Raw genomic sequence first — 26177 nt, 5'->3', positions numbered from 1 at the left:
CAAAGCTGGAGAAGAGCAAACTGTGCACATAGACTCAAGCCTGTCATGGTTGCCAATGGCACATTTACTGACTGCTGACTTGAAGGTAATTGACTTGAAGGTAATTCATTTAGACCTCTTTGCCAATATCTGTTTACACTTTGACATCAAAGAGTCTTTTGCTGTTGTTAAATGTCAAAAATATCCAACTAAATTCGCTATGATTCTATGCTGTATGATGAAAAAATGGGAAAACTACCAAGGGGGTCAGTTCTTTCAACAGACTCTGCACCATTGGCCTAATTATTAACATATGAAAACAGATCTGGGTCCCAACAAATTCAGTGAGGTGACAGAAGTTCATAATATTTGGTATATTGCTGCACCTAGAATCGTTACATCCATGCAGTTCATAATAAACTAAAAGTAAGAGTTTTATTGTACTCATTAATCACAAATTTGCAGTTTTGCAGAGTGACTGCTGCAGTCCTTGTTTATGTTCATCAAATACGAAATCTGGACTAAGTTATCTAGTGTCCAATATATTTTACATAGTGCACATGGCTTGAATCTCCCAAATGCACTGGACACACTGCAGGATTGAAAAATGTCATAATAATTTAAGATATTAAAAAAAAACATTATACAGTAATCCCTCCTCCATCGCGGGGGTTGCGTTCCAGAGCCACCCGCGAAATAAGAAAATCCGCAAAGTAGAAACCATATGTTTATATGGTTATTTTTATATTGTCATGCTTGGGTCACAGATTTGCGCAGAAACACAGGAGGTTGTAGAGAGACAGCAACGTTATTCAAACACTGCAAACAAACATTTGTCTCTTTTTCAAAAGTTTAAACTGTGCTCCATGACAAGACAGAGATGACAGTTCCATCTCACAATTAAAAGAATGCAAACATATCTTCCTCTTCAAAGGAGTGCTTGTCAGGAGCAGAGACTTCATAAAGACAGAGAATGCAAACAAATCAATAGGGCTGTTTGCTTTTAAGTATGCGAGCTGTTGAAGGCGGCAGCTCACACCCCCTCTGTCAGGAGCAGGGAGAGAGAGAGAGAGAGAGAGATAGAGAGAGAGAAAGAGACAGAGAAAAACAAACAAGCAAAAATCAATACATGCCCTTCGAGCTTTTAAGTATGCGAAGCACCGTGCAGCATGTCGTTTCAGGAAGCAGCTGCACAAAAGATAGCAACGTGAAGATAATCTTTCAGCATTTTTAGACGAGCGTCCGTATCGTCTAGGTGTGCAAACAGCCCCCCTGCTCACACCCCCTACGTCAGGATCACAGATAGTCAGCGCAAGAGAGAGAGAAAAGTAAGTTGGGTAGCTTCTCAGCCATCTGCCAATAGCGTCCCTTGTATGAAATCAACTGGGCAAACCAACTGAGGAAGCATGTACCAGAAATTAAAAGACCCATTGTCCGCAGAAATCCGCGAACCAGCAAAAAATCCACGATATATATTTAAATATGCTTACATATAAAATCCGCGATGGAGTGAAGCCGCGAAAGGCGAAGCGCGATATAGCGAGGGATCACTGTACTGTATGTGAGATGCATTAAGTATGATCAGCATGATGCAATTGTCCCTTGCTTGTATTGCATAGACTAGATGGAATAGTACAGTACCAACAATAGGCCATTAATACAACACAGGAAAATCAATGCAATACCATTTATGTATTATACTGTACATCAGATGACATACTGTACTTCAGAAACTCTCAAGCACTTAGTTGTCAGTATGAGTGGTTGCTTTGTAGCCTCATGGATTGAGGATGTAACGATCCCTGAATCTTGTGGCTTGAGATGGTCCAATACCATATGTAATAATACTGGTAGCCCTTGTAAATATTTTGAAGTACAGTGTTTTTACTCTGTTGAAGTAAAAGCTGTTGTTGAATCTTAACATGTACTTTATACATTGCACATTGATAAAAACCTATTACACAATTTTCATTTGGTTTCAATTTTGTGAAATTTAATTTAAGTAAGATCACTTACTTATTTCAGGATCAACTTCAGAGAAGTTCATTACCTGGATACTACAGCAAAGATCCATCTGAAATATGAAATGGATGTTTTAATAAGTATCATATCCACAGTCTGATATATCATATAGGTTGTGTTACACTGACAGTTTCTTTCAATACAATTCCTGGCATAACATCTCACTCACAAGGGTAAGTCCAGGGGATTCCTTTCTACAATTGTAACATCTGTTATCTTACACCAGCATGTAAGTGGACCTTTCCTTTTGCTAGTAACACCTGAATTGTTTAGCAGTTTTCTGTGGGAGTTCCTGTTGCCTTTTGACACCTTGGTGGTGCCCTTGCCAGTCAGAAACCCCATCCCATTGACACAGTTTTTTTTTCCTGTGGGTTGAAAAGCAAAACTGCACATGAAATTTAGTTCTTGAAGTTGATCTGAGGTCAGTATCAATTCTACTACTATTCCGATTTACAGAATGCAACCAAGTTGTGTGGAGACTCAGAGTGAATTTCTGAAGATCTATTCATCATTATCAAATTTTGCCAAATGCAAACAACACTAGGTGAAAAGTGATTGATAATACAGTTCACTGAAACTACAAAGAGGCACCATGGTTAATACAATTTAATTGAAAATGTTTTTGGGCAATGAAAGGCTAAGTAGTGAAACTAATACATATATTGGCATGACTGTGAAGCTGCACCGTATATATCAGTGTCAACAAAGAGTTATGGGGCCAAAAAAACAAAATGCACACTCTGCCTTCCCTGTTATTACCTTTGCTTACAATGATCATCAAATTATCATTTAGGCTCTTGCTCTAAGGCTCAGAAGTACAAGTATGTAGAGTTGTTGAAAAAAATGAAACTTTTAAAAGACAAAAAAGTAGAAAAAGATTTTAGGCAACACCCAATGATCCTTTGGCACTCTTTGGAACTTTTGCTAAGAAGAGCATTTTCCATCCATCCGTTTTCCAACCCGCTGAATCCGAACACAGGGTCACAGGGGTCTGCTGGAGCCAATCCCAGGGCACAAGGCAGGAACTAATCCCGGGCAGGGTGCCAACCCACCGCAGGACACACACAAACACACACCAAGCACACACTAGGACCACTTTAGAATCGCCAATCCACCTAACCTGCATGTCTTTGGACTGTGGGAGAAAACCAGAGCGCCCGGAGGAAACCCACGCAGACACGGGGAGAACATGCAAACTCCACGCAGGGAGGACCCGGGAAGCGAACCCAGGTCCCCAGATCTCCCAACTCCGAGGCAGCAGCGCTACCCACTGCGCCACCGTGCCGCCCCAAGAGCATTTTTTGTAATAAATATTTTTATTGATAAAGAATCTGCATCTGACCTTTTATGTTCACAATACGAAGGCTGATGAATCCTTCCTTTTGTGAGGACTTTTTGCTATAGTTTATTGAGACTATGCTGGGTTCGCTCAAGTTCATCACAATTTCAAGCAGGCTGAATAAATTAGAAAGATTTGTCTTAATTCCTTCACTTTCTGAATTGGCAGGTTCATTAGACATCTTGCTGTAGCAGTGGCTATACTAAAGTCCTAATGTCAAGATAAGCAAAATCCCTCGCGAATTGGATTGGTACTGTTCCATGCCGCTCAGAAGTCCTGCTTGTAATTTTGTAATTCTGTAATTTTAAAATCAGAGGATGTAGATTTCATGTCTATGAAATAGGATGCCATGCCGACCTTGGTAATTCTGTCATTGACAGAACCATAAGAGGCTTCTCTGTTAGATTGTGGAGTTCTGTCATAACAGGAACGACTAGGCCCAGGAAAGTTCAGCATAATTATTTTTAATATGGTTTTTGAGAAATTATGATACAGTTCTTTTATTGTGTTGTGGTGTGTAAGTAAAGGGAAAACTCCAAACTCAGCCATTACCCTTGGGAATCATGTAATTCTCCCCAAAGTTTAAAGCTGATGGTAAAGCCAAGGGCAAAGCCAATTTAAATATTTTTAGGGAGCACAAAGTGTCTTTCCATAATGGTCATAAAGATTGGAAATTGCTAATGGCCACCCCTTATTCTTAAATAGCTTTGCATGTTTTGGGCTACAAATTGACACATATGTGGCGGACGCCCCGCAACAGAAAAGGTGTATCTAGAAATTGTTTTGATAACAGCACTAAATGATATCACCAACAATGCAACAAAAAATAAATACAATGGAAAAAATATTCACAACATACCAGAACACTGATCAGCTGCAATTCTTGGCAGGTGCCTGATTCACAAAGATTTTAAACTATAACCAATCACTACGATATCAGTACTTGTCCAGAGTAAATAAGAGCTCAGCAAAAGGTGCTCGGAAGAGAAATAGCCATGTAGAGACAGGGGAACATGTACTCTCCACACAAACGACAAATGGACACTGAATTCAAACTTAAGACACTGGATCCATGAAGCAGCAGTGGTAACTACTGCATCAATGTGCTTCCTGACAATTAGTATAATATTTTCTGGAATGTGTGGTTTAATTATGAATAAAAGTATGTCAAAATGTCATTTATCATGGTACTTGAAAAAAGGTTTATATCATTTAACAACAAACTGTTTAAAAATAACATAACATTTTCAAATCTGCTTCTACCAACTGGACTGGTTTAAACAGGTTTGATAATTTTATGTTATGTTATTAATTTTAAAATGTATACTGTTTGTCAGAACTTGACAAGATTTTATAGGCTTATCAATTAAAACTTTGTTCACATTTAATTTTTATACTACTATTTTTTCTGCAGAGCCAGTGGTGCAGGTGGAGGGCCTTCCGACCCAAAGGTCCCCCTCATCAGACCTCTACAAAGGCAGCTACAAAATATATTTTAAATTTTTGTGCATTTTTACATTAAACAAAACAATGAGAAGCTTCTATGTCGTGTTGTGTGATGTTACAGTTAACAGATGTGTGTGCAGTAATACTTGAAATCTGTAAAAGACAGAAAGTAGACAACAAAAAGTTGCATCATGATACAAAAAGAAAATGTCTAAGCTCTTCTCAAAGTAAGCAACTGGTACAATAAGCATTGCCAAACTTTACCTAAGTTAGCATCTATGCTTAAATCATCAATGAAAGATGGAACTTGCTAAATGCTACCACTGAGTTTCATAACAGGAGATTGGTGTACGTCAGGCAAATCAAGCATCACAGCAAGCTCGACAGAAGAGGCTTCTTCTCCTTGTCCTCTTTGCCCACCACATCCAATTGCAGATGACTAAAAGCTTATTAATAAAGAAGTGCACAGCAACCTGACAGCCCTAGACCCAGGTATAAACAGCAAAATGTATTATTTGAATAGAAAAAAGTAAATAATAATATTGGTTTTTGAAAATGTTTCATACATTAACACCATAATGGTTTCTCCAATTTGCAATTATGCAAATGGCGGGAATTTAATTAAATTTGATATCCTAGAAAATATTTCTTTGAATAGTTACTGACTTAAGTGGACAGGCAGGTAATTTTGAAATATAGTAGAACATTCAGGCAGTATTTTTCTAGGGACAACTTTGCTCTACGACAGTGCCAATAGCCTCACTCATTTCCTGCACTGCACCCAGTGCTGCTGGGATAGACTGTTGCTCATTGTATTCCTAAACTGGATAAAATGAATCTGAGAATTAATGAATGAATGGTTCTGGAATTTTCTAAAATAAATGTGACATACATCAGCCATTGCATGGTGAACAGTTTTGTTTTATTAAGACATTTGCCAACCTGCTTTCACAAGTCATTGCTTTGTTTTTTCAGTATTTGTCCTTATAACATGAAGGACCTGAATAATGGACCTTTTATCTAGTAGTTATGTACAGTATACGCCTCAGCAAAGCTATAGGTGACACATATAATGGAGCTCTCTGTTTCTCTTCTAGCTGCATGGATTAGAAAATGCCCACTCAAGATTTACTTATCAAAATAAACATAATTTCGTAAGTGCATCTCCAGTTTCAGGTAAGATATGCCTGTATCATGTGTGCTATACAAGATTGGTTAGATATACACATTTTCTGTTGCATTAGTTTGGCTGCTTTATTTTATGTTTTGGGGAGCCTTAGGCAAGATAATATACATGGACACAAATCACATAACACAGTTCTAAATTCATAACACTAAACTACCCTTTTTTTCTGAAATACTTAAATTTGTCGTATGGCACAAATATGTCAGGTTTCATTGTCTTTCAGTACTCTGTTTCCAAGGAAGTCTATTTTGTCAACAATGGTTATAATTATGTTTCACACAGCAGGATTCTGTGGCAGGCGTAATTTTTTTGTAAAAGTCACAGAAAATCAAATTTAGCACATTATGTGAAACTTGACTTAGTGTAAAGCATTTTTTAATTTTAAGTAATATAACTATATAAAACTACTAGCTGTGTTACTCGGCTTCACTTGGGAAATTTCGTAAGACAATGGAGCCTCAGTTACAGTATACTGCTGTCATTTAATTGAATGTATCAAAAGTACTATGTAACTAGGCACTTTTTGTATATAATATTTATAGTTTTTTTTAGGAGTACTAAAAAAACTAATATTATTGACAGGCAGTGAGGTGTAGTGGACAAGGCTTTGGGCTTCAAAACAGGAGCTTTCTGTTAACTTTCCCATTAGAACTTTAAGCACCACCATTTAAGAACGGTGCTGGAGTTTTGTGTGATTTAAGTTGAAAAGGAGAGGATAAGAGAGTTCTCTTTGGAGTTACAAGTGCCATGTCTGGGGGCTGGAGGTAGAATAGATAATTATGATGAGTGTCAGTAGGATAGAAAACACTGTCACTACACATCTACAGTGCATCTGGAAAGTATTCACAGTGCATCACTTTTTCCACATTTTGTTATGTTACAGCCTTATTCCAAAATGGATTAAATTCATTTTTTTCCTCAGAATTCTGCACAGAACACCCCATAATGACAACGTGAAAAAAGTTTACTTGAGGTTTTTGCAAATTTATTAAAAATAAAAAAACTGAGAAATCACATGTACATAAGTATTCGCTGTGAATACTTTCCAGATGCACTGTAAGTGTATCAGTAATCAAAAGCAAAAAAATTGAGAGGTGCTAGCCCAATTCAGGCGGCACGGTGGCGCAGTGGGTAGCGCTGCTGCCTCGCAGTTGGGAGATCTGGGGACCTGGGTTCGCTTCCCGGGTCCTCCCTGCGTGGAGTTTGCATGTTCTCCCCGTGTCTGCGTGGGTTTCCTCCGGGCGCTCCGGTTTCCTCCCACAGTCCAAAGACATGCAGGTTAGGTAGATTGGCGATTCTAAATTGGCCCTAGTGTGTGCTTGGTGTTTGTGTGTGTCCTGCGGTGGGTTGGCACCCTGCCCAGGATTGGTTCCCTGCCTTGTGCCCTGTGTTGGCTGGGATTGGCTCCAGCAGACCCCCGTGACCCTGTGTTCGGATTCAGCGGGTTGGAAAATGGATGGATGGATAGCCCAATTCAACCCCCGATGCAAAGACGTTTGTGGAGCATTGGAGTGGGTGGGGTGTCACCGTTCAAAGCAAGTAGATACAGGTATGGTACAGGGTAGGGGTCCCCTTTCAAAGTCCATAGATGCAAACGTATATTATAATGGACTATCTTATGGAGAGACCATTAAATTTAAACACTTCTATGATTTACAGGTATCAGGGTCTTGATCCCCTCTGTGATTGCCATGCACAATCTTACATGTATATGAAATCGAAAAGCCTTTGGGATTTTGCATACTTTCACTTAATGATGTAACATTGCTCAGGGGCTATACTGTATATCATGAACAAAAGGATCAGGGGATTAATGCTATTGTCAAATATATAATCTAGATAAAGATCAGGTGCTGGGTACAATAGATCAGGGGTATTGGAGGAAACCACTTTTGTCTGTACTTCTCTCTCACTTCCTTTATGCATCTTGTGAAGCAACACCTACTTACAGCCACAGTGCCTGGCACTGACACTTGAGGTACAGTGTACTTGGTAACTATTGACATTGCATCCTCTTTGAGCATCACTGAACTTTCTACTTCCATTTCATACCTGGGTGTAGATGCCAAAGGTAATCATGTATCTATCTTCCTGTCCAGGACACCACTTCTTCTTCAGTTATTCATCCATTCCATTCATTAGCATTGCTGTACATTACATTAATTGCTTCACCTCCATTCTTTGCATAATGCCCACTATCAGTGAAGCACAGAACATGCAAGTTAGCAGAATATTAACAAAAATAAGTTCAATTATATCTACAACCTACTGTATTCTGAAGAAGTTCATTATTTATTTATTTCTATCGCGACACTGTTTCCTTTCCCATTTGAGCACTGCTGTGTTAGGTTTCTGTTTTTACAGTCTCCATGGTGATCTTTCCCAGAATTCCCAGGGTTGCACTCATTTGTGGTGTCAACAATACAAAGACCACCCCTCTGGGGTATATGAGCTTGATAGATGAACCTTGTTTTTCTGAATCAAATTTATTCTTTACTGTTTTTTTGAATCCTTGGTCTTGTTTTTGACTCGTATTTTTTAAATTGCATTCTGACTTTGAAGATTTCCTTGTCTTCCAGTTTTGAACTTTGGCCAATATTTTGACTTTTGATTGTCCCAGACATTTTCATTTCCTTTTAATTGTCTTTCACGACTCAGTATAACAGGCCCCTGGACTGGAGATGATATCAGGCACCCCTCACTCAACTGCCATCCAGAGCCAACCTACAGACATGTCTAATAAAAGTGTGTCAATTAAAAAAATGTTGATGTTTATATGCATTTCTAAGTTAAGTTAAGTGTAAGTGTAAGTTAAGTTAAGTATATGTTTATTAGACTCAGAAAGAGTCTAATAAACCTATACTATCTTAGTGGATATCACATACTACATAATTTACCCAATAATTTTTATTGAGTTTAGTGTGCTTTACATGAAGCACTGGCATTTACATAATGAAACAAAAGCCTATACATGTTTTTCATTCAGTAATAAAACACAAATACTGCAAAACTCTGTGATAACTAGTGCTGATCAGCAAATTTCTCCAAAGCATTATTATACACCAAATTTGCTGCGTTTGTGTTCACCCTTGTTCGTCAACTTTTTTACTGATAAATCGGACGGTTTAGGATAATTTTATTTTATTTATTTATTTATACCAGCGCCCCATATTGCTTTGCAAGGTCAGTGTGACATCCTCAGGAACTGTAACAGCCAATATTGATGGGATCGACCCCCGGGTGTATAATGCGATCATTTGATTCACAGACTCTGTGGGACAAGTTATTTGTGCTTGTAGCCAAATGTGCAGGTCGATCTTTGAGTTCCACATCAATATAGGAGAAGGGGGTACATGCCCTGTACATGCACAATATTTAGCCATGTGGTGGGGCAAGAGTGAAAACATACCTTGAAGGAGCATGAAGCAAAACAGAGGAGACTCTGAAATAATAATAATAATAACAAAAGATTTATTACTATTTATGAGATATTTCTATCTTTTTGATAGAATAAAAAGCGCAAAGCATCAGCACAGACATTTCAGAGAGCCTTCAGCGTGACTTCAAAAAACAGAATGAGACAGCGTTTTCAGTCATGACACGCCACTTTGAATTTTATGTCTTTAAAAGACCAACATATCTTTTCTGGCGTTTGACTGTGATTTCAGTATTTCTGCTTTGTTTTGATGAACGTGTCTCTGACTGCATTCTTTTTTCTTTGATATCACAGAGGCACAATGGTGCAGTGGTTGCCGGTCAGCTCAGGTCACCTTTTTGGCCACAATAATTGATCCAGTATAGATGGCAAACGTTTCCCTAGCCCTCTGGGACACTTTAAACACTACTGCACCATTATAATCCAGTATAATCCAGTCAAATCTCATTCAGTTAGTCCTTTCCCATTGATTTTAATGCAGTTCACCAAGTTCGGTGAATATTGTGATTATTTCCATGATTTTAGGGAACTCAGGCAATGTTCGCTCATCACTAGTGATAACACACAGTAAGAAATGACACAATCATCATTTGGCTCCCTGTCTTGGTCCCAAGTGATCTGTCATGTTCTGGGTACATTTAGTAATTTTCCTGAGATTTTTAGATGTTTTCTGCAGGTAAAATCCATATTTGTCTTGCTGGAGAATCTCTGGGTAATTGTATTTTCAGTATTGGAAGCTTTATTCGAAATATGAAATTTCTAGCATCTTTATTTTTTATTTTTACCACATTGCCATTTCATTTTTCATGGACATCCCATTTTATTGCCCAGTTATAGTACATAACGAGAGGTTGCTATAGGGCTGTGCCCCCAGAGGTTGAACTGGATGGTGCTATCAACATGACACTCTATAAACCAGCCTCATATACTCATTCACTTTCCATGCTGGTGTACATCAAAAGATCTCTTGCACTATTTCAACACTTGATTTCTTTAGTTACAACTCCTTACTTTGTTCTGACCTTCTTCCTTGTTTTCATGAAAGGACTTTTGGTTTTCCTAGGTTTTGACCTTAGCCTGTATGACTATGATTCATTTCCTGATCCTTCTAATCCTCAGTCTGCTTGACTTGTTGCTGGCAGAACATGATCACAAAAATCACAGTCACAAATTCCTTTGAGCTAAGTCTGTCTTCGCTGAATCTGACAAAAATTACGGCACTGAATTTTATTTGATGCTCATCATAAAGTGTTGCAACTGTTGGTGCTCACAAGTTGTGCTCTAAACATCCAGCACTGAGGTGTTCTTGACTGATTCTGTAGAGCTATAAACAAAACCATTACAGCCATCAGCAATATTTCTGTTTAATATCCTAACCCAACCATCAATATAAGCCACTAGCTTATAAGTCTAATTACAAGTCTAAATATTGTATAATAGCATATATGTGCACTAGTAGCTAGAGTCACCTTCCACAGCTATGCATTTAGTTAGACAACATTACCATTGCTGGAAAAATACCTGGAACGCTGTTTCTGGAATACTCTTCAGTTCTTTTGTCTCATTACTCTGGATGTCAGAAATGTCTGAAAATCTTTATCCTTTCATGGTAATTTTAATTTTTGGAAAGAGCCAGAAATCACAAGGGACTAAGTCAGGTTATTAGGGTGGTAACTGAATTCTTAGCCAGAAAGTCGTGAACACTAAGCTCACTGTGTTTTGGAGCACTGTCATGATGGACTATCCACTTCTAGTGTTGTTGTTCACATCTTCTTGCCCCTCCTGGAACCTTTTATGCTAAAGACACTCAAAAACACTTGACATTTTCATAGCATCCTCACCATACACCACTTTCAACACCTCCACTACATTCTGGGTCATTCACAGAATTGAATTGTCACACCTTGTACATTATTTGTAGAGGCCAAGAAAGAGCTGAAAAGATATAAAATAAATCTGGATCATGACAGGAAGATGTACATGTGCAGATGAAGCTTTACAAGTGGATATAAAGCGGAAACACCTAGCATTCGTGCACACACCATGGCTAGCTATAACAGTGTAGTGTAGGTGAAGCAAAATAACAAACAAAATTAGTATTTGTTTTAGAAGTAGGCAAGTCTGTATTGGACAGAAAGGTGGTGTTGCAATATTTTAGCACTCCTGCCTCACTAATCCAGTGTTCCTCCATACTTCATGCCAGGCTTTGGTTTACCTTCTACATCCCCAAGGATGTTCAGATTAGGTTTATTGGTATGCATTGTAACTGTGCATGTGTAGACCCAACAACTGGTTCCAGTCTTATGCCCAATTCTTTCAGGACAGGCGTTAGCCCTCTATAACCCCTAACTGGTTTTAAGAGTCCTGTTCTCTTATAAATCTATATTCTTATAAATTATCAGTTGTTAGATATGTTAAAATATCACTGGAAACTAAAAATCCTGTAAAGACTTTTACATAAAATAATTCCTCAGCACACTGCTGTCTGTCTTTTCAAGTTTAAACCTGCAAAATCATCATGTGATTGTGATACAGTGTGAAGTTAAACAGCAATCTGGAAAGGTAATATCTAATCAAAAATTCACTAGACTGTGGTCAAAGCTGCATAGCAAAATGAAGAAACAGAGAACAAGTATAAATTAAATATAAGGAGCCACTTGTCAAGCCTGACTATTTCAGACTGTAGTGGAATGCATTAAGTTCAAAGAATATTCATCAAGACCCATTTCCCTTTAACATGTGCATTCATGCTTTGGCTAATAAAGAATGCAACCAAATATTTCATGTTTAATAGTAGCACTCAATGTTGTAACATTTACATAAAAATAACATAACTGGGATAGAGGAGGGCAATGGAGGGTTATGTTAACCTCCTTGCCAGTGGTACGTAACACCACATATATGGACCAAGTGGACAGCAAGTAGGCTGAGGCCATGGCAGCCAGGACTCAAAGATCTAATTGGACTACCCGCTTTGTGGGATGGCCAATTAGTGCCTTCAGATTGAAACACTGCGAACACTATAATGTAACCTCAAGGGGGTGCCAGATAGCCCCAAACTACAGACACAGCAATTCACCACACGTTATATGAATAAAACATTCTCTCACAAGGCACTTCTTCACAAACCTCTCAGTAATAAGTCACAAAATGCAATAAATGAGCAAATAACCAGTTCTTTCTCTTCTCTCCTCCTCTGAGTTTTACCTTCCTTTTATGCCGGACCCATGAATGCTTCCGGTGCCATTCTGTCTCCTCTAGGAAGCACTTTCGGGCCACAGACAAAGTACAGTGGTCCTCTCCCGACAGCGCCCCCTACCAATCCCAACAAACCCCTACAGGGCTGTACTTCTGGATTTAATTTCCTTAGCACCCCTGCAAATGTCCTGACTGAGTTCTCATACAAGAACCACGGCCACCTAGTGTATGGGAATTGAAAAACACCCAATTTCCATTAGTTTACACCAGCTGGGAACAGAGTTATCTTTCTGCCCAGCCGACCAATCTGTCCATCATTCCTCTCAGGCCTCCTGTCCAGTTTAAAACTCAGGCTCCTCCCTGGCCAAGATGCCTATTCTTCTCCTCCAATATGTATACAGTATATATATATATATATATATATATATATATATATATATATATATATATATATATATATACTGTATATATATATATATATATATATATATATATATATATATATATATATTGTCACAGACGACTGGAGTTCTGACCCGGCCGGGGCCGGAAGGTGACCTTTATGTCTTCCGGGGCATGAACTAGGAAAAGACCACGGGAGAAGAGTAAAAAGGTTATAACTCGTTGGGACCCGTGGTCACCACCAGGGTGCGCCTTAAGCCTCGTGGAACCCGGAAATAGTTACTTCCACCACACTCGGCAAGATGGCAGAGGAACCTGCCAGGGACACCCGTAGTGCTTCCGGTGCAAAGGGCAGAACTTCCGCCACACCAGGAAGTGCTGCCGGAAGGACGTCATCAGCCACCTGCAGCACATCCGGGCGGGAATAAAAGGGGCTGCCTTTCTACAATCGAGAAGCCTGAGTCGGGAGTGGGAGTAGAACAAAGCTCCCGGGAGGGGAAGAAAGGTGGCCAAGGACTGAGAGAGAGAAGCCCTTATAGTGGTGATTAATGCTGTGTGCATTGCGTGTAGTGTTCGGGACTGTGAACCTGTGTTTATTTGTGCTTAATTAACGTGTACGTTTTATAAAGATGTGGTGGCCGACTGGTGGTGTCCGGGCAAATATCACAATATATATATATATATATATATATATATATATATACACTAGGGGGCTTTGCCCCCTGCTCGCTTCACTCACCAACCCCTACCCATTACCGCTACGCACATCTAACCGATCTGTATCATCAGTAGTTAATCATTTATTTTGCAAAGTAACCAATAAATGCATGTGAGGTAAATCCCTTTTTTGAAATTTGATCGTGTAAATGTATGCTCTGATTTGACCGAACACCGTTTTGATTCTATGTTGCATTGCTTCTCCGTGATCATAAATAAACATCTGACCGAATTTTGGTTTCTTTGAAATTAAACTTGTCGTAGCTTTAATTGTTGTGGCACCACAGATTCTCATAGCGTATGGTCCTGAATCGTGTAAATCTACGTATTGAACATTAAATGATGCAAATGCGAAAAGATTATTGCAGACTCAGATATTTTGCCTGTAGTGTTTGTGGATTTCACTTTCACCAAACAACAAATCTTTTAATTATCGTGGATACGCCTCTTCATTGGGAAGAAACACTACTTTTCCTTGATGGCAGCAGGAATTAGCCGATCTACAAGTCTCCTACTTAAAGTTTAAAGCCTTACAATATCTACATACTTCTGACATATCACCTATGTCCATATATTCGATCTCTTTTTGCTGTTCCATTATTTCACCGAGTAATAATTTCCATTTGTTTGCATTAATGCAATCTTTATTATCTTTTTTTGATACTTTCGAATTTTCCTACTTTCATATTCTCTAACCTGCAATGTAAGTTGTCAGAGGAGGCTGGGGGTCAGACCCAGCCGGGATGCCTGGAAGGACCGGGAGGTGGTCTATACATCCCCTGGGCCAGAAGGGGGCAACCACCCTGTTTGTTGAGGGGACCATGGGGAAGGAGCAAGGAGGCTCAAGCCCAATGGTTCCCGTGGCCACCACCAGGGGGCGCCCTGAGCGTCGTGGAGCCTGGGAAATTGACACTTCCGCCACACTTGGGAAGGTGGAGGAAGGACCTTCCAGGAACGCCTGGAGTGCTTCCAGGTGCAAGGACAGCACTTCCGCCATACCAGGAAGTGCTGCCGGAAGAACATCATCGAGCACCTGGAGTTCCATCCGGGTGTAAATAAATGGGCCCGCCTTCCTACAATCATGGAGCTAGAGTCGGGAGCAGGAGCAGGACAAAGCTCCCGTGAGGAGAGGAAAGGCGGCCCACAGAGACTGAGACAGAAGCCCGTGAGGAGGGTGATTGGTGCTGGGAGCACTGTGTGCTGTGTGGGACTTATTTATTTAATAAACCCATGTGTTTTGTGTAAAGTGCTGGTGTTAGTCTGATGGTGTTTAGACCAGAGCTCACAATGTGTATCGCGCCAAAGTCTTATTTCTGACCCGGATTTGACCTACGAGCTTTTCAGTTCCACATGGTCTGGGCTGATTATTACTTTCCTTATTTTCTGAATTTACACATAGATTATTATTGTTCTCTTGTGCATCCTTTTTTGCCTTTTTCTCTCTCCAATACTTTTGTGTCTTTTTTCGACGTGCTGCTTTTCTTCTTCGCTTAGTCGTTCACGTGCTATCTAGAACGTATAACAATTTTTTGAGCTGGGAGCACATGAAGTGTGTCTGCCAAAAGCATTCCAGCAACTGTGAGGTTATATGTTCGTGAACTTGTTTTAAATTGTTTGTAAGTAGGGTGTGACATACAAAAGTCTCACGGGTTTTGCTTCCTAAGGTTGTAATGTCTAGTCTCGCGTGACGTCAAAGTGTCCCTCCGAGATGATCACGTCTCGACCCAAAATTTTTTATATAATATATATATATATATCTTTATATATAAAATCCAACATCTGTCTGTATGGCTGTGTTCTTTTCATGAGAGAACTACTTAACGAATTTAGATTGTTTATTTCTAGAATTTGCTTGAATATTCTGGTTGATTTTGCGACTTCTCTCATCGTGCTAAGAATCTTTGCTTGCGGGAGAGATATATATTCGCACTAATCCAAGACAGAGGCTGAGGGCCAAAGGGAGGCGGAAATGTGATGTCAGGAGTGGGGAGTCAGTCTACTTCTGCATTTCGGAGTGTACCCTGCCTCCTCTTAGCTAGCAATACCTTTTTGTTTATTGATTTTTAAAGTTTGTCCTGTTTCACAACTACGTGGGCGGAGCTGCAAGGGACAGCTAGTATATACTGTATATATTTGTAGGTAATAATCCACAAAGAGAGATAAAGGAATCATGTATCTTAAAATAGTTTTTTTTTTCCTATTCTTTTGACAACCTACCAGGTGTGATCAAAAGGGAAAATGATTAGACAGGAATCAAAGACAATACAGTATATAGCAAATGTGGGGAGGTTGGTATAAGGGGGGTGGATTAATGGTGTGGGTTCAGAGGGTGTTTATCATGAAGTCAGGTCAGTCAGTCATTATCCAACTTGCTATATCCTAACAAAGGGTCACAGGAGTCTGCTGGGGCCAATCCCAGACAGCACAGGGTGCAAGGCAGGAACAAATCCCAGGCAGGGCACCAGCCCACCGCAGTGGTCATAAAGTCTTTTTTATTATTTAAATGTTCGTTCATTTGCTATATATTGCCTTTGATTCCTCTGTGTCTAATCATTTTTCCTCTGATGATGACACCAGGTAGGTAGAATTTTGTCCTTTGGTGTATTTCTACCTACAAATATGCAAACTGTATCACAGACCTTCACGAATATATACTGTATATATATATATAAATTTAAGTGATCAACATAGGCCTTAACATTAATGTTTGCAGTGCATACGTCTCTGTTATTTGCTTTTTGGTTTGGGATTTGTAAAAAGCAGTGTTAATGTTTGTAATGTGCCATCTGTTGTAATGACAAATGCAATGCATTTTACTACTAAAAATGTTTTTGATGTGCCATCTTTTAGAGTGACAGGGAGACAGCAACCAGACAAACACAGAGATACTTATGTTTTTTATTATGGTGGATTTTTTTAAAACTTTTTGTTAGTTTGTGGCCGCCTGTTGTATTTTGTTTGTGGCTATTGTTCTGTCTGTGTCTTTTGTTGTTTGAGGCATGGAGGCTCAAGTCACATTTTTGGCCCTAGTAATTGGTCCAGCAGAGATGACAGACACTTCTCTAGCCTTCTGGAAAACTTAAAAGACAATTGTAGCATTATAATCCATGTATAGTTAGTTCAATTTCTCCTTCCTCTTTGACTTCAATGCGCTTTTCAGAGTTTGGTGAAGTTCCTGAAAATCGCTGTGATTTTGTAAACTGATAACTAAGGGAGTCATGAGTTTAAATACCTATATTCCATGACTTTAAATCAGTACAAATGACAAGGTCACATAAGCAGACATAACTAGACAGTATATTTAATAAATATTTGTTTATATCAAAAATGTTATTTGTGAAAATCATTGCTTTCACAGGAAGTGCAAAGTAAGGCAGGAATTTTTCTGTTTTTCAGATATGCCACACTGCACAGAGATGAATAACCTGTCTACCAATATTTCATAAGTGTTATGAAGACCAAAGGAGTCCTTTGTTAAGGTCTTGCTATATAAGAGTAAATGAGTAACAGATGCATTCTTGTAACACGTAAACTAAAGTGTTACCACTTTTTTTGCTGTCTGGGTAATTCTGATTGTTTTTCCATAGTGTGTGTACTCTTTTCAAGTATCTGCAAATACACTCAACCTACTGATATTTTTAGTTTTGATTAATTTGTTAGTTTATGTTCCTTTAATTCAAAAGTTGATCATAAAATGAAAGGATATGTGCTCCTTGTTTACTTAAACTTGGTTGTTCATGTAGATGGCTCCTTTTCTTCTGCATATCATTCTCCTTTGTGTTCACTGACCTGAACAGTGGGGAACAATCCCAGCCTTGGGGGACCAAAGTTGTTGCCTTCTTTTTACCAGCTTAAACAAGGAAGAATAACCTTAAATAAAATAACAGCCAGTGATGTTTAACTGGACACAGCTGCAGCTGACCGCTGCACAACTCTGCAAAGATAACTCTGCGTTCAAGAGAAGCAATGAACCACTGCCACATCTAGGCAGAACTGGAGGAGATATTGGAAGCAAATGTACTCTGGTGGAACATGGTTTTCTTAAAACTATCCAATAATTGTATTCTTCAAAAGTCAGATGAAATTTCATTTAATAATTTAGTTGCATTATTAGGCAAGCTGCTTGAAGGACTAATTACTTGCATATTTAATGTAGTTTTTTTTTCCCTAAAAGAACCCTTTGTATATGTGTGCTTTCACTGTCTCACTGCTCAGGGAGTAACACTGCCTGTTCACCTCGCTAGCTGATTAAACAATAGTCTTAATCATTTTTGTCATTTGGAAACATCGGCCAAAAGGTATTGAAAAAGCATCAATTTGATGTACCCATTTAAAGGGAGATTTAGAAGTATAGCCTAGGGATGCAAGCCTAAGGCATTATTCACACTTTAGCATTAGCACTCAACCTGACAGTATGTCTTAGAGCTGCAAAAAGAGAATGAGATACTTTCACAAAAATGAAGAGAAGAAGAAAGCATCACATTTAAGGACTCTGACCCCAGACTCTGATGTTTATGTCCAAGGTAGCGAGGCAGCACTGGTATCTACTGTATCACAGGTTACAAGTTCTAATATATTTAGCTGAAGTTAGTTCCTGAATCTGTTACTAGCAGGTTGTTAAGTACTGACTTGTGAAAGGACTATTTAAATTACAGTCTGAAGAGCATTTTCATACAAAAATAAGCTCTGTGGTTCATATTGTACTCATGAATGCCCACAAGTGTAAATGTTCAAATGTTGACATGCTTTGGTAAGTTTAGTTTAAAGAGACTTAATAACATGGGCATTCTTCATGGTTGAACAGATGTGTTTTCTATCTACTTGCATTATTTTTGGTGCACATCTGGTGATATCTTCTATCTGTTATGTCAACATGCATTTTTTTTTACCTACAACCTTTGTTTGTTGTATATGACCATAAATGAATGTCATGGAGTGATTGGCCACTATTGGCAGATGTGTTTAGTGAATGAATGCAAATAATAGGTTATTGATGAATATAGCAGAGTATAGCCCTAGAATGTGGACTACAATTCCTGGCCAAACAAGTTTAGCATTGCAGCACCAAGCTAAGAGGAAAGGAAGCTAAGCAGTCAAAATAGCAGAAAGGTGAATAATCAAGAGCATATTAAAAATATAAAATGATGCAAGAAAGTATTGACACTGAAGTTTATTAAATTTACGAAGGGGGATAAGCACCAGCTCCCTGGGACCCAGAACTGCATAAAGGTTTTGAAAATGAATGGATGAGCAATAAAACCTCTTTTCAAAATAATCTGCAGTAAACATTTTCCATTTCACTTCAATATAGAGTCGCAGGGCTGCACGGTGGTGCAGTGGGTAGCGCTGCTGCCTTGCAGTTAGGAGACCTGAGTTCGCTTCCCGGGTCCTCCCTGCATGGAGTTTGCATGTTCTCCCCGTGTCTGTGTGGGGGTACTCCGGGTGCTCCGGTTTCCACCCAAAGACATGCAGGTTAGGTGCATTGGCAATTCTAAATTGTCCCTAGTGTAGTGGGGGTGTGTGTGTGTGTGCCCTGTGGTAGGTTGGCGCCCTGCCCAGGGATTTGTTCCTGCCTTGCGCCCTGTGTTGGTTGGGATTGGCTCCAGCAGATCCCTGTGACCCTGTAGTTAGGATATAGCAGGTTGGATAATGGATGGATAGAGGCACCATGGTTATTCCCGCCATCTTGAAAATTTGGAATCAATCCTGTTGGTGTTGTCCATATGTGCATAAGTTTTCTCGAATTAATATGTTAATCTCTTTAGCAGTTCTAATTTGAACCAAGACGTTTGAGGAGATGTGTCTAGGAGTGTGGACTGAAGTGGACTGGCATTCAGTTATTGGCCAGCATGGTTGCTTAATTGGAAAATTACAACAGGTGACCACTACCATTGCAGGTAATGCTGTATGAGGCCTTCTTATTTTTGAAAATTATTATGATGAAATTACAAATTTGAAAAAAAAAACCTTTTTGATGATATTGCATTTTACTACACTTTTTAAATCAATTTTCATCAATGACACAATTTTTAGTAAAATGTTTTTTACACTGAACCTCTGTTTTAGACATTTCTTGTTTTTCCATTTTTCTTTATATTTACAGTAAATCTGATTTTACTGAACTACTGAGTTTATAAATTTTTTAACTCAATAAAAATACAAAAGTTTTCTTTCAGACATTTTGCATGTTCACCTCATTAACTTCAAGATTTTTTATTTTCAATTGTTTTGTCGTAACATGTGATAACGGAAACCCATACATTTAAATATTGATATATGCTGGGTTAATCATATTTGATGAGGTTTCAAATATAAAATGACCTTAAGAACAATAGATTTCTCTGTCCATTTTCTGAGCAACCTGCTTATTCCAATACAGGGAATTGGCAGCTATGTTGGCAACATCAGATTAAAGGCAACAACCAGCTCTAGTTAGCATGCCAGTCCATCACAGGGCACATTGCATACGTACCAATATTAAAATTTATACTTGTCAGTTACAACACAGAAACAGAGCCTCTGCATCCAAGAGAAAACCAGAACACCCAGAGAAATACGTTCAGGTACAGTTAGATCAGGCAGACTCAACTCAAACAACAGCGGGACAGGATCTAATGATGATTATTATTATGTGGTATGAGTGATTGTGTGAAAATTGCTAAGAAAATACAGAAAAAAAGGTTTAAATGGTATGGGCATGTAATGACAAAAGAGGAAAAAACGTGGGGAGAAGAATCATGGATATGGAGGTGTTAGGAAAAGAGGATGAATAAAGAAAAAGTGTATGGACAGTGTGAAGGAGGATCTAAGGGAGAAAGGAAAGTAATGTACAACCAATGAGAACGGAGGAGGTTGGTCAAATATGGTAACCACACAAGAGGGAAAAGCCTTAGAAGAAAGACAAGTTGTGAGTGACTGTGCTCTGTGATGCAATGGTGTCCCATGTGGGTTTGGTTCATAAATTTCACCCAAAGAGCCCAATTATAGCCAATAGCTTCCAGTTACCCTTGCTTGAAAAAGTGGATTCAACTAGATGGATATTGTGATAAAAGTAGGAACATTCACTTAGATTTGTACATTCAAATAAGATTGGATATTTTGTTGGCCTTCATGTCTGAACTCTGACTGTTTTGTGCCTCTGACTGTTTCGCAATGTGACAAAATCAAGAGAACTTCAGTAGAAAAATATTGGGCCAGTATTAAAGTTCTTCATTTTAGCCTTTGAAAAAACTTGCTCTGACCTCAATTACATTGAGTGAAAAGGCACCCAGAAAATAAAAACAGATAATAACATAATATTCTCATACCATCTTAATTTAATTAAAGTTTGTGGGTGGACCAAAGCCTATCCTGGCAGCATTGTGTACCAGGTACGAGCCAGTCTTGGTCCATTGCAGGGTCATTTAAACACTCACATCTACACTGACAGAGAGCCATAGCATCAGAGTTTATGTTGCTGACTTACAAGAGGACACTGAGGATGATAAGATAGTCCTCCATTTTTATATGCAAGATCTTCTCGTGGGAACTCACAGATGTGAGCTGGCTGTGTTGTTGTCCATAATGAAAAGGCAGAATATAGGTTTCCATACTGAAGTTATGGTCATGAATTAACTGTTTCTTCTGGTGATCAATAAGTCTACTTGCAGTTTTCAAATGCTGGTATTTTTTCTTTGGTAACATTAACTTTATGGGACAAATCAATACCAAAGTAATTGCAACATTCTGCCTTGTGCAGGAACTGTTTTTAAATCTTCAATGTTTGTATTTCATTTTGAATATGTATTTCTTAGCCAAACAAAAATATTGATCTTTTGTATTATGTTGCAAATGCATGATTTTTAGATCTGTTTTAGTGACATTGCAGCGTCAGAATCAAAATCACAGTTATTGGCCAAGTAAGGTGTTTGACTCCATTTTTTGATGCCTCACCAAGTACAGTTACATGTCAGACCTACACACGCCTGAGCAAAATACAAGAAAAAGAATGTAAACATATGCATACAAAGTGCAAGGCAGTGTAAGACATTCTGAAATAAATACAGAATTATTTAAGCATTAGCCATATGTAAGAATATTGAAAGATATTGGTATGGTGCCCAGACTGGGCGAGAACAGCTGAATTATCCATTTTTGAGCTTGATGGCCATTTATCTTAAATTAAATCTGTTCTATGTATACATTAATATCAATAATGTGATCCTTAAGCAGCATGCAAAATATAAGGTAAGTAATTTCATGCATCTTTTCAATTGTTTTTTGGAACCTACTAATTTAATTCAAGGCATACACCACAACTATACCAAAGCCACTCAATTGCAGAGCACATGTCCATACTTACTAATGCCAAACCAATTTTAGTTGACAATCATCTCTACACATAAATATCCATCCATCCATTTTCCAACCCGCTGAATCCGAACACAGGGTCACGGGGGTCCGCTGGAGCCAATCCCAGCCAACACAGGGCACAAGGCAGGAAACAATCCTGGGCAGGGTGCCAACCCACCGCAGGACACACACAAACACACCAAGCACACACTAGGGCCAATTTAGAACCGCCAATCCACCTAACCTGCATGTCTTTGGACTGTGGGAGGAAACCGGAGCGCCCGGAGGAAACCCACGCAGACACGGGGAGAACATGCAAACTCCACGCAGGGAGGACCCGGGAAGCGAACCCGGGTCCCCAGGTATCTCAACTGCGAGGCAGCAGCACTACCCACTGCGCCACCATGCCGCCACACATAAATATGTAGGAAGAAATCTGTAGTAACTGGAAAGGCCAAGCAGACTTCAAAAGAACTTTCATACTTCACACCAAACATGGCTGTATTATGCTACCCCACATAGTAATTAAGCTAGTAACAAATACAGTGTTAATTCAGTGTTAGAAATGAAGTTGTTAATCTTAACTCAATGTTTAATAAAGCCTTTCTTTCTTTCTTTCTTTCTTTCTTTCTTTCTTTCTTTCTTTCTTTCTTTTTTTCTTGTCACAAATTACAGTTTCCATAATTTCAAACACTATCACGCTTGGCAAGTTTCTGTTTTTATGTTTCTTCTGGTATGACAAGAAAAGAGAAGTGAAAGAGAGCACACCTGCTTTCCATACAGAATTATTGGTACTTGTAGTTTAGATTATGTATATTCAAATTATTTTTCCAAAGCTCAATAAAGTACACTTTAAGTTTGACTTAGGTTATAGATTTTCAACATTTTTGAGTTTAAATATTTGTTTACCTCCCATTTCAGAGCCAGCATTGATTCTTTCATTGCAACTGGTACAGTAAAAAAATGCAATTGCAACATAAATTATAGGAAATTATACCAAATGTTTGATTGAATCTCCAGTCCATAATCACTTTTGCAAAGAAAAAAAAATTGTTTTACAGCTATCAATATACTAATTAAGTTTGTTTCTGATCTTTATACATCTACATCATTATATTTAAATTGCTCATTTTAGTATTAAATACACATTATAAAGCACATTTAACTTATATTTTATTTTATTTCTCTGTTAACCGTGCTTTAATAAAAAGTATCATGAGAAAAATATGCTAAAAGATAACAAAATGAAGCTTGAGGAATATACATAGTAGTCTTAACAGCCCACAGAACATTATGTGTAAAAAATACTTGCTAAAATGTAATGATAATGGTAATGTAAAATCAGAGCTTGTAAAGAACCAGGAAGTATTTTTTTTACTGTTTTCACTATCAAGAATATAAAAAAAAGTTAAAGTAGATTTAGTCATTAACATACTTTGACATTGATCCATTTTAAATAGAGCTAAATTCTCAACCTAAAACATTAAAGCATGCATAGATAGATCATAAGGCACACAGTTGTTTGAGAGTGCCAGTTAGAGCAGACACGGTCTACAAAATGCACAGTACCTAGCCACCGGATTTTTCTTGGTCTGCATTTGTCTAATTTTCCTTTCATATAAAGTTATGGCTTTTCCCCAAAACCTCACTAAATATAATGGTTACAGTATTAGCCAGTCTCCACATGCAAGTGATGAACTTTGACTATATCTACTTAAAAGCAGCAGACAGTAGATAGATAGATAGATAGATAGATAGATAGATAGATAGATAGATAGATAGATAGATAGATAGATAGATAGATAGATAGATAGATAGATAGATAGATAGATAGATAGATAGATAGATAGATGTGAAAGGAGAGCTATAATATATGATGGACAGACAGATAGATATGAAAGGAGCTTTATAATAGATACGTGTGAAAGAAACCATTACATAGATAAATAGTCACCCACCTTATTTGCAGTGCCACACATCATAAACCCATGAAGCACAAATAACCTTTCTGAGTGAATGTCTGAAACCAGGTTGCGAGAGATAAACTCTGACAGCTGTTCTGTTCAGCTGTGACTAGTTGATACATAATAATCAGAGTTCTAAATATCAGGTGTCTGCTTTTACAAATGCACAGTCGTGGAAATCATGCAGTTCTTTTTTTTTCACTCTTTTTGACATATTAATCCAAAGAATTTATTATTCCATTTGAGTGGTATCTATTATTTGTTAATGAGTTACATTAAAATATTCCATTTAAACTGTGGTTATACAGTTTATACAATTTATAAAACCTGTGAGGCAATGAACAGCTGAAATGGAGGAATCACTCCAGGACTATGTTAACACCACAGACTGGATTATGTTTAGATGCCTGCTGTGACTCGATGAGCTGAGTGATACAGTAACATTTTATATTCATTTTTGTGAGAGTGTCTGCATCTGTTAAAGATCATTATTATTACATTTGTAAAAAAAAAAACAAAACAATAAATTCTGCTACAACAGAGAAATAAAATAATTATAGAATAGCAAGGATTTTAAATTTCAGCAGGAGCAAATAGGCTGAATTTAAGAGCAAGTTACAAAATAAAGTAATAAATAGCAGAGGTAAGGTCTTCAGTTAACCACTGACTGAAAAAAGTGAAACATACTGTGTCTGCCGATAATCTCTCACTACCAGACAAACTAAATGAATTCTATTGAAGAGCTGATATGCAAAATAAGATCAAGCAGCAGGCTGAACAAAATCATTAAAATGTGAGCCTTCAGCTGACCTTTATTATTTACACAGCACATTGCTTGTATTAAATTAACCTCAGTGAACAATGTTTCCATGAATATACTTATAGTAGTAGGTTGTTGTACCATGTTAGTCATTATGGATGCAATGAGAAGTCAAGCAAAATGACACCTTTTATTGGCTAACTGAACAGATTACAGTATGAAAGCGATTGAGGCAGCTAAGGCCCCTTCTGCAGGTAAGATCTCTTGTCATTACATGAATGTACTTGTAAGGATACCTTTAACACTGTAAGATTTTGCTGGCTAGGATCATGATGTAAAGTGACTTTGCAGCATACAGAACAGTAAGAATGCACATGGCCCTGACCTTGTTTCCATGTGTCTACTGAAGCTTTGTGTTATTCAGCCTGCTGCTATTTTCATATTTTGATCTTTCAGTTAATTGGCATATTTCCAAATTGCTTAAAGGTGGCCATAGTTGTATCTGTGCAAAAGGCATCTACTGTGTGTTGCCTCAATGACTATTCAAATGTCGCCTTGACATATGTCATAATGAAAACATTTGAACAACTCATGGACCATTGCAGAAATAGATCGATTGGAGATGCAGGGTCCCTGGACCTTAATGACAATCTTTACCATTTAGAATCACTGATAGATTATTCCTGGATCTTTATATTGATTTACAGCTCTGTCTTTAACACAATTAGACGTATCCAACTTTTTGTCAAAGTGATTGACATGGGTATAAATCATTGCTTATTAGCTTAAATAAGTGGAGAAATTGAAGGACAACCTGTCTAAGCCTATTCATCTGCAGTACAGGTACACCACAAGGTTGTTTTTTATCCTTTATCCGTTGTACACAAACATGTGTATTTCACATACAAACTCTGTAAGAAATTTTAAGTTTCCTGATGCCACCATCTCAACACAAATAATGAAGAGTCTGTATGTAAAAATTAGGCAAATTAACTTGGTGTTGCCTAAATAATCTGGAATTAAATGACAACAAAATAAAAGAAGCGGTCCTAAAACACTTTCACATTTATATATCCATGGTTGTAATGGTAATAGAGAATTTCGAATAGCACCAGTATTTCCATTATTCTAACATGTCAGGACATCACATCTGTTATGGTCAAGAAAGATCACCAGCGACTGTTCATTTTGAAACAGTTAAAAAGTTTAGAGTGTCACAGGAGATAAAGGATATTTTCCACAGGTCCATTATTGACCTTCTCAATGATAGTTCGGTATTACAATCTCCCTGCAATCTGACTGCCAAGGAAAGGAAGCCCTTAGAGAGGGGGGTGAGCATTGCTTATAAAATCATTGCTCGCCACATCCCCACTGCAGATAGACTGTACTTATCCACA

The 26177-nt window shown here is 38.2% G+C and overlaps 1 protein-coding gene across 1 annotated transcript in view; it reads right to left on the bottom strand.

The window, feature by feature from the left end:
• LOC114660644 (nuclear factor NF-kappa-B p105 subunit-like) overlaps positions 1 to 24132 on the bottom strand; it is an 83348-nt gene extending 59216 nt beyond the window's left edge. The window contains exons 1-2 of the mRNA XM_028813470.2: positions 24015 to 24132; positions 1996 to 2053 (exon numbers count right to left, since the gene is read on the bottom strand). Coding sequence (XP_028669303.1) covers positions 1996 to 2053; positions 24015 to 24038 — 82 coding nt within the window. The 5' untranslated portion in view covers positions 24039 to 24132. The remainder of the gene's footprint in view (positions 1 to 1995; positions 2054 to 24014) is intronic.
• Positions 24133 to 26177: the final 2045 nt, after the last annotated feature.

Source organism: Erpetoichthys calabaricus, chromosome 11 (assembly GCF_900747795.2).
Source record: "Erpetoichthys calabaricus chromosome 11, fErpCal1.3, whole genome shotgun sequence".
In the NCBI taxonomy this organism is placed as follows: Eukaryota; Metazoa; Chordata; class Cladistia; order Polypteriformes; family Polypteridae; genus Erpetoichthys; species Erpetoichthys calabaricus.
The sequence above is the reverse complement of the archived record's forward strand: the minus strand, read 5'-3'. Positions and strand labels throughout refer to the sequence as shown.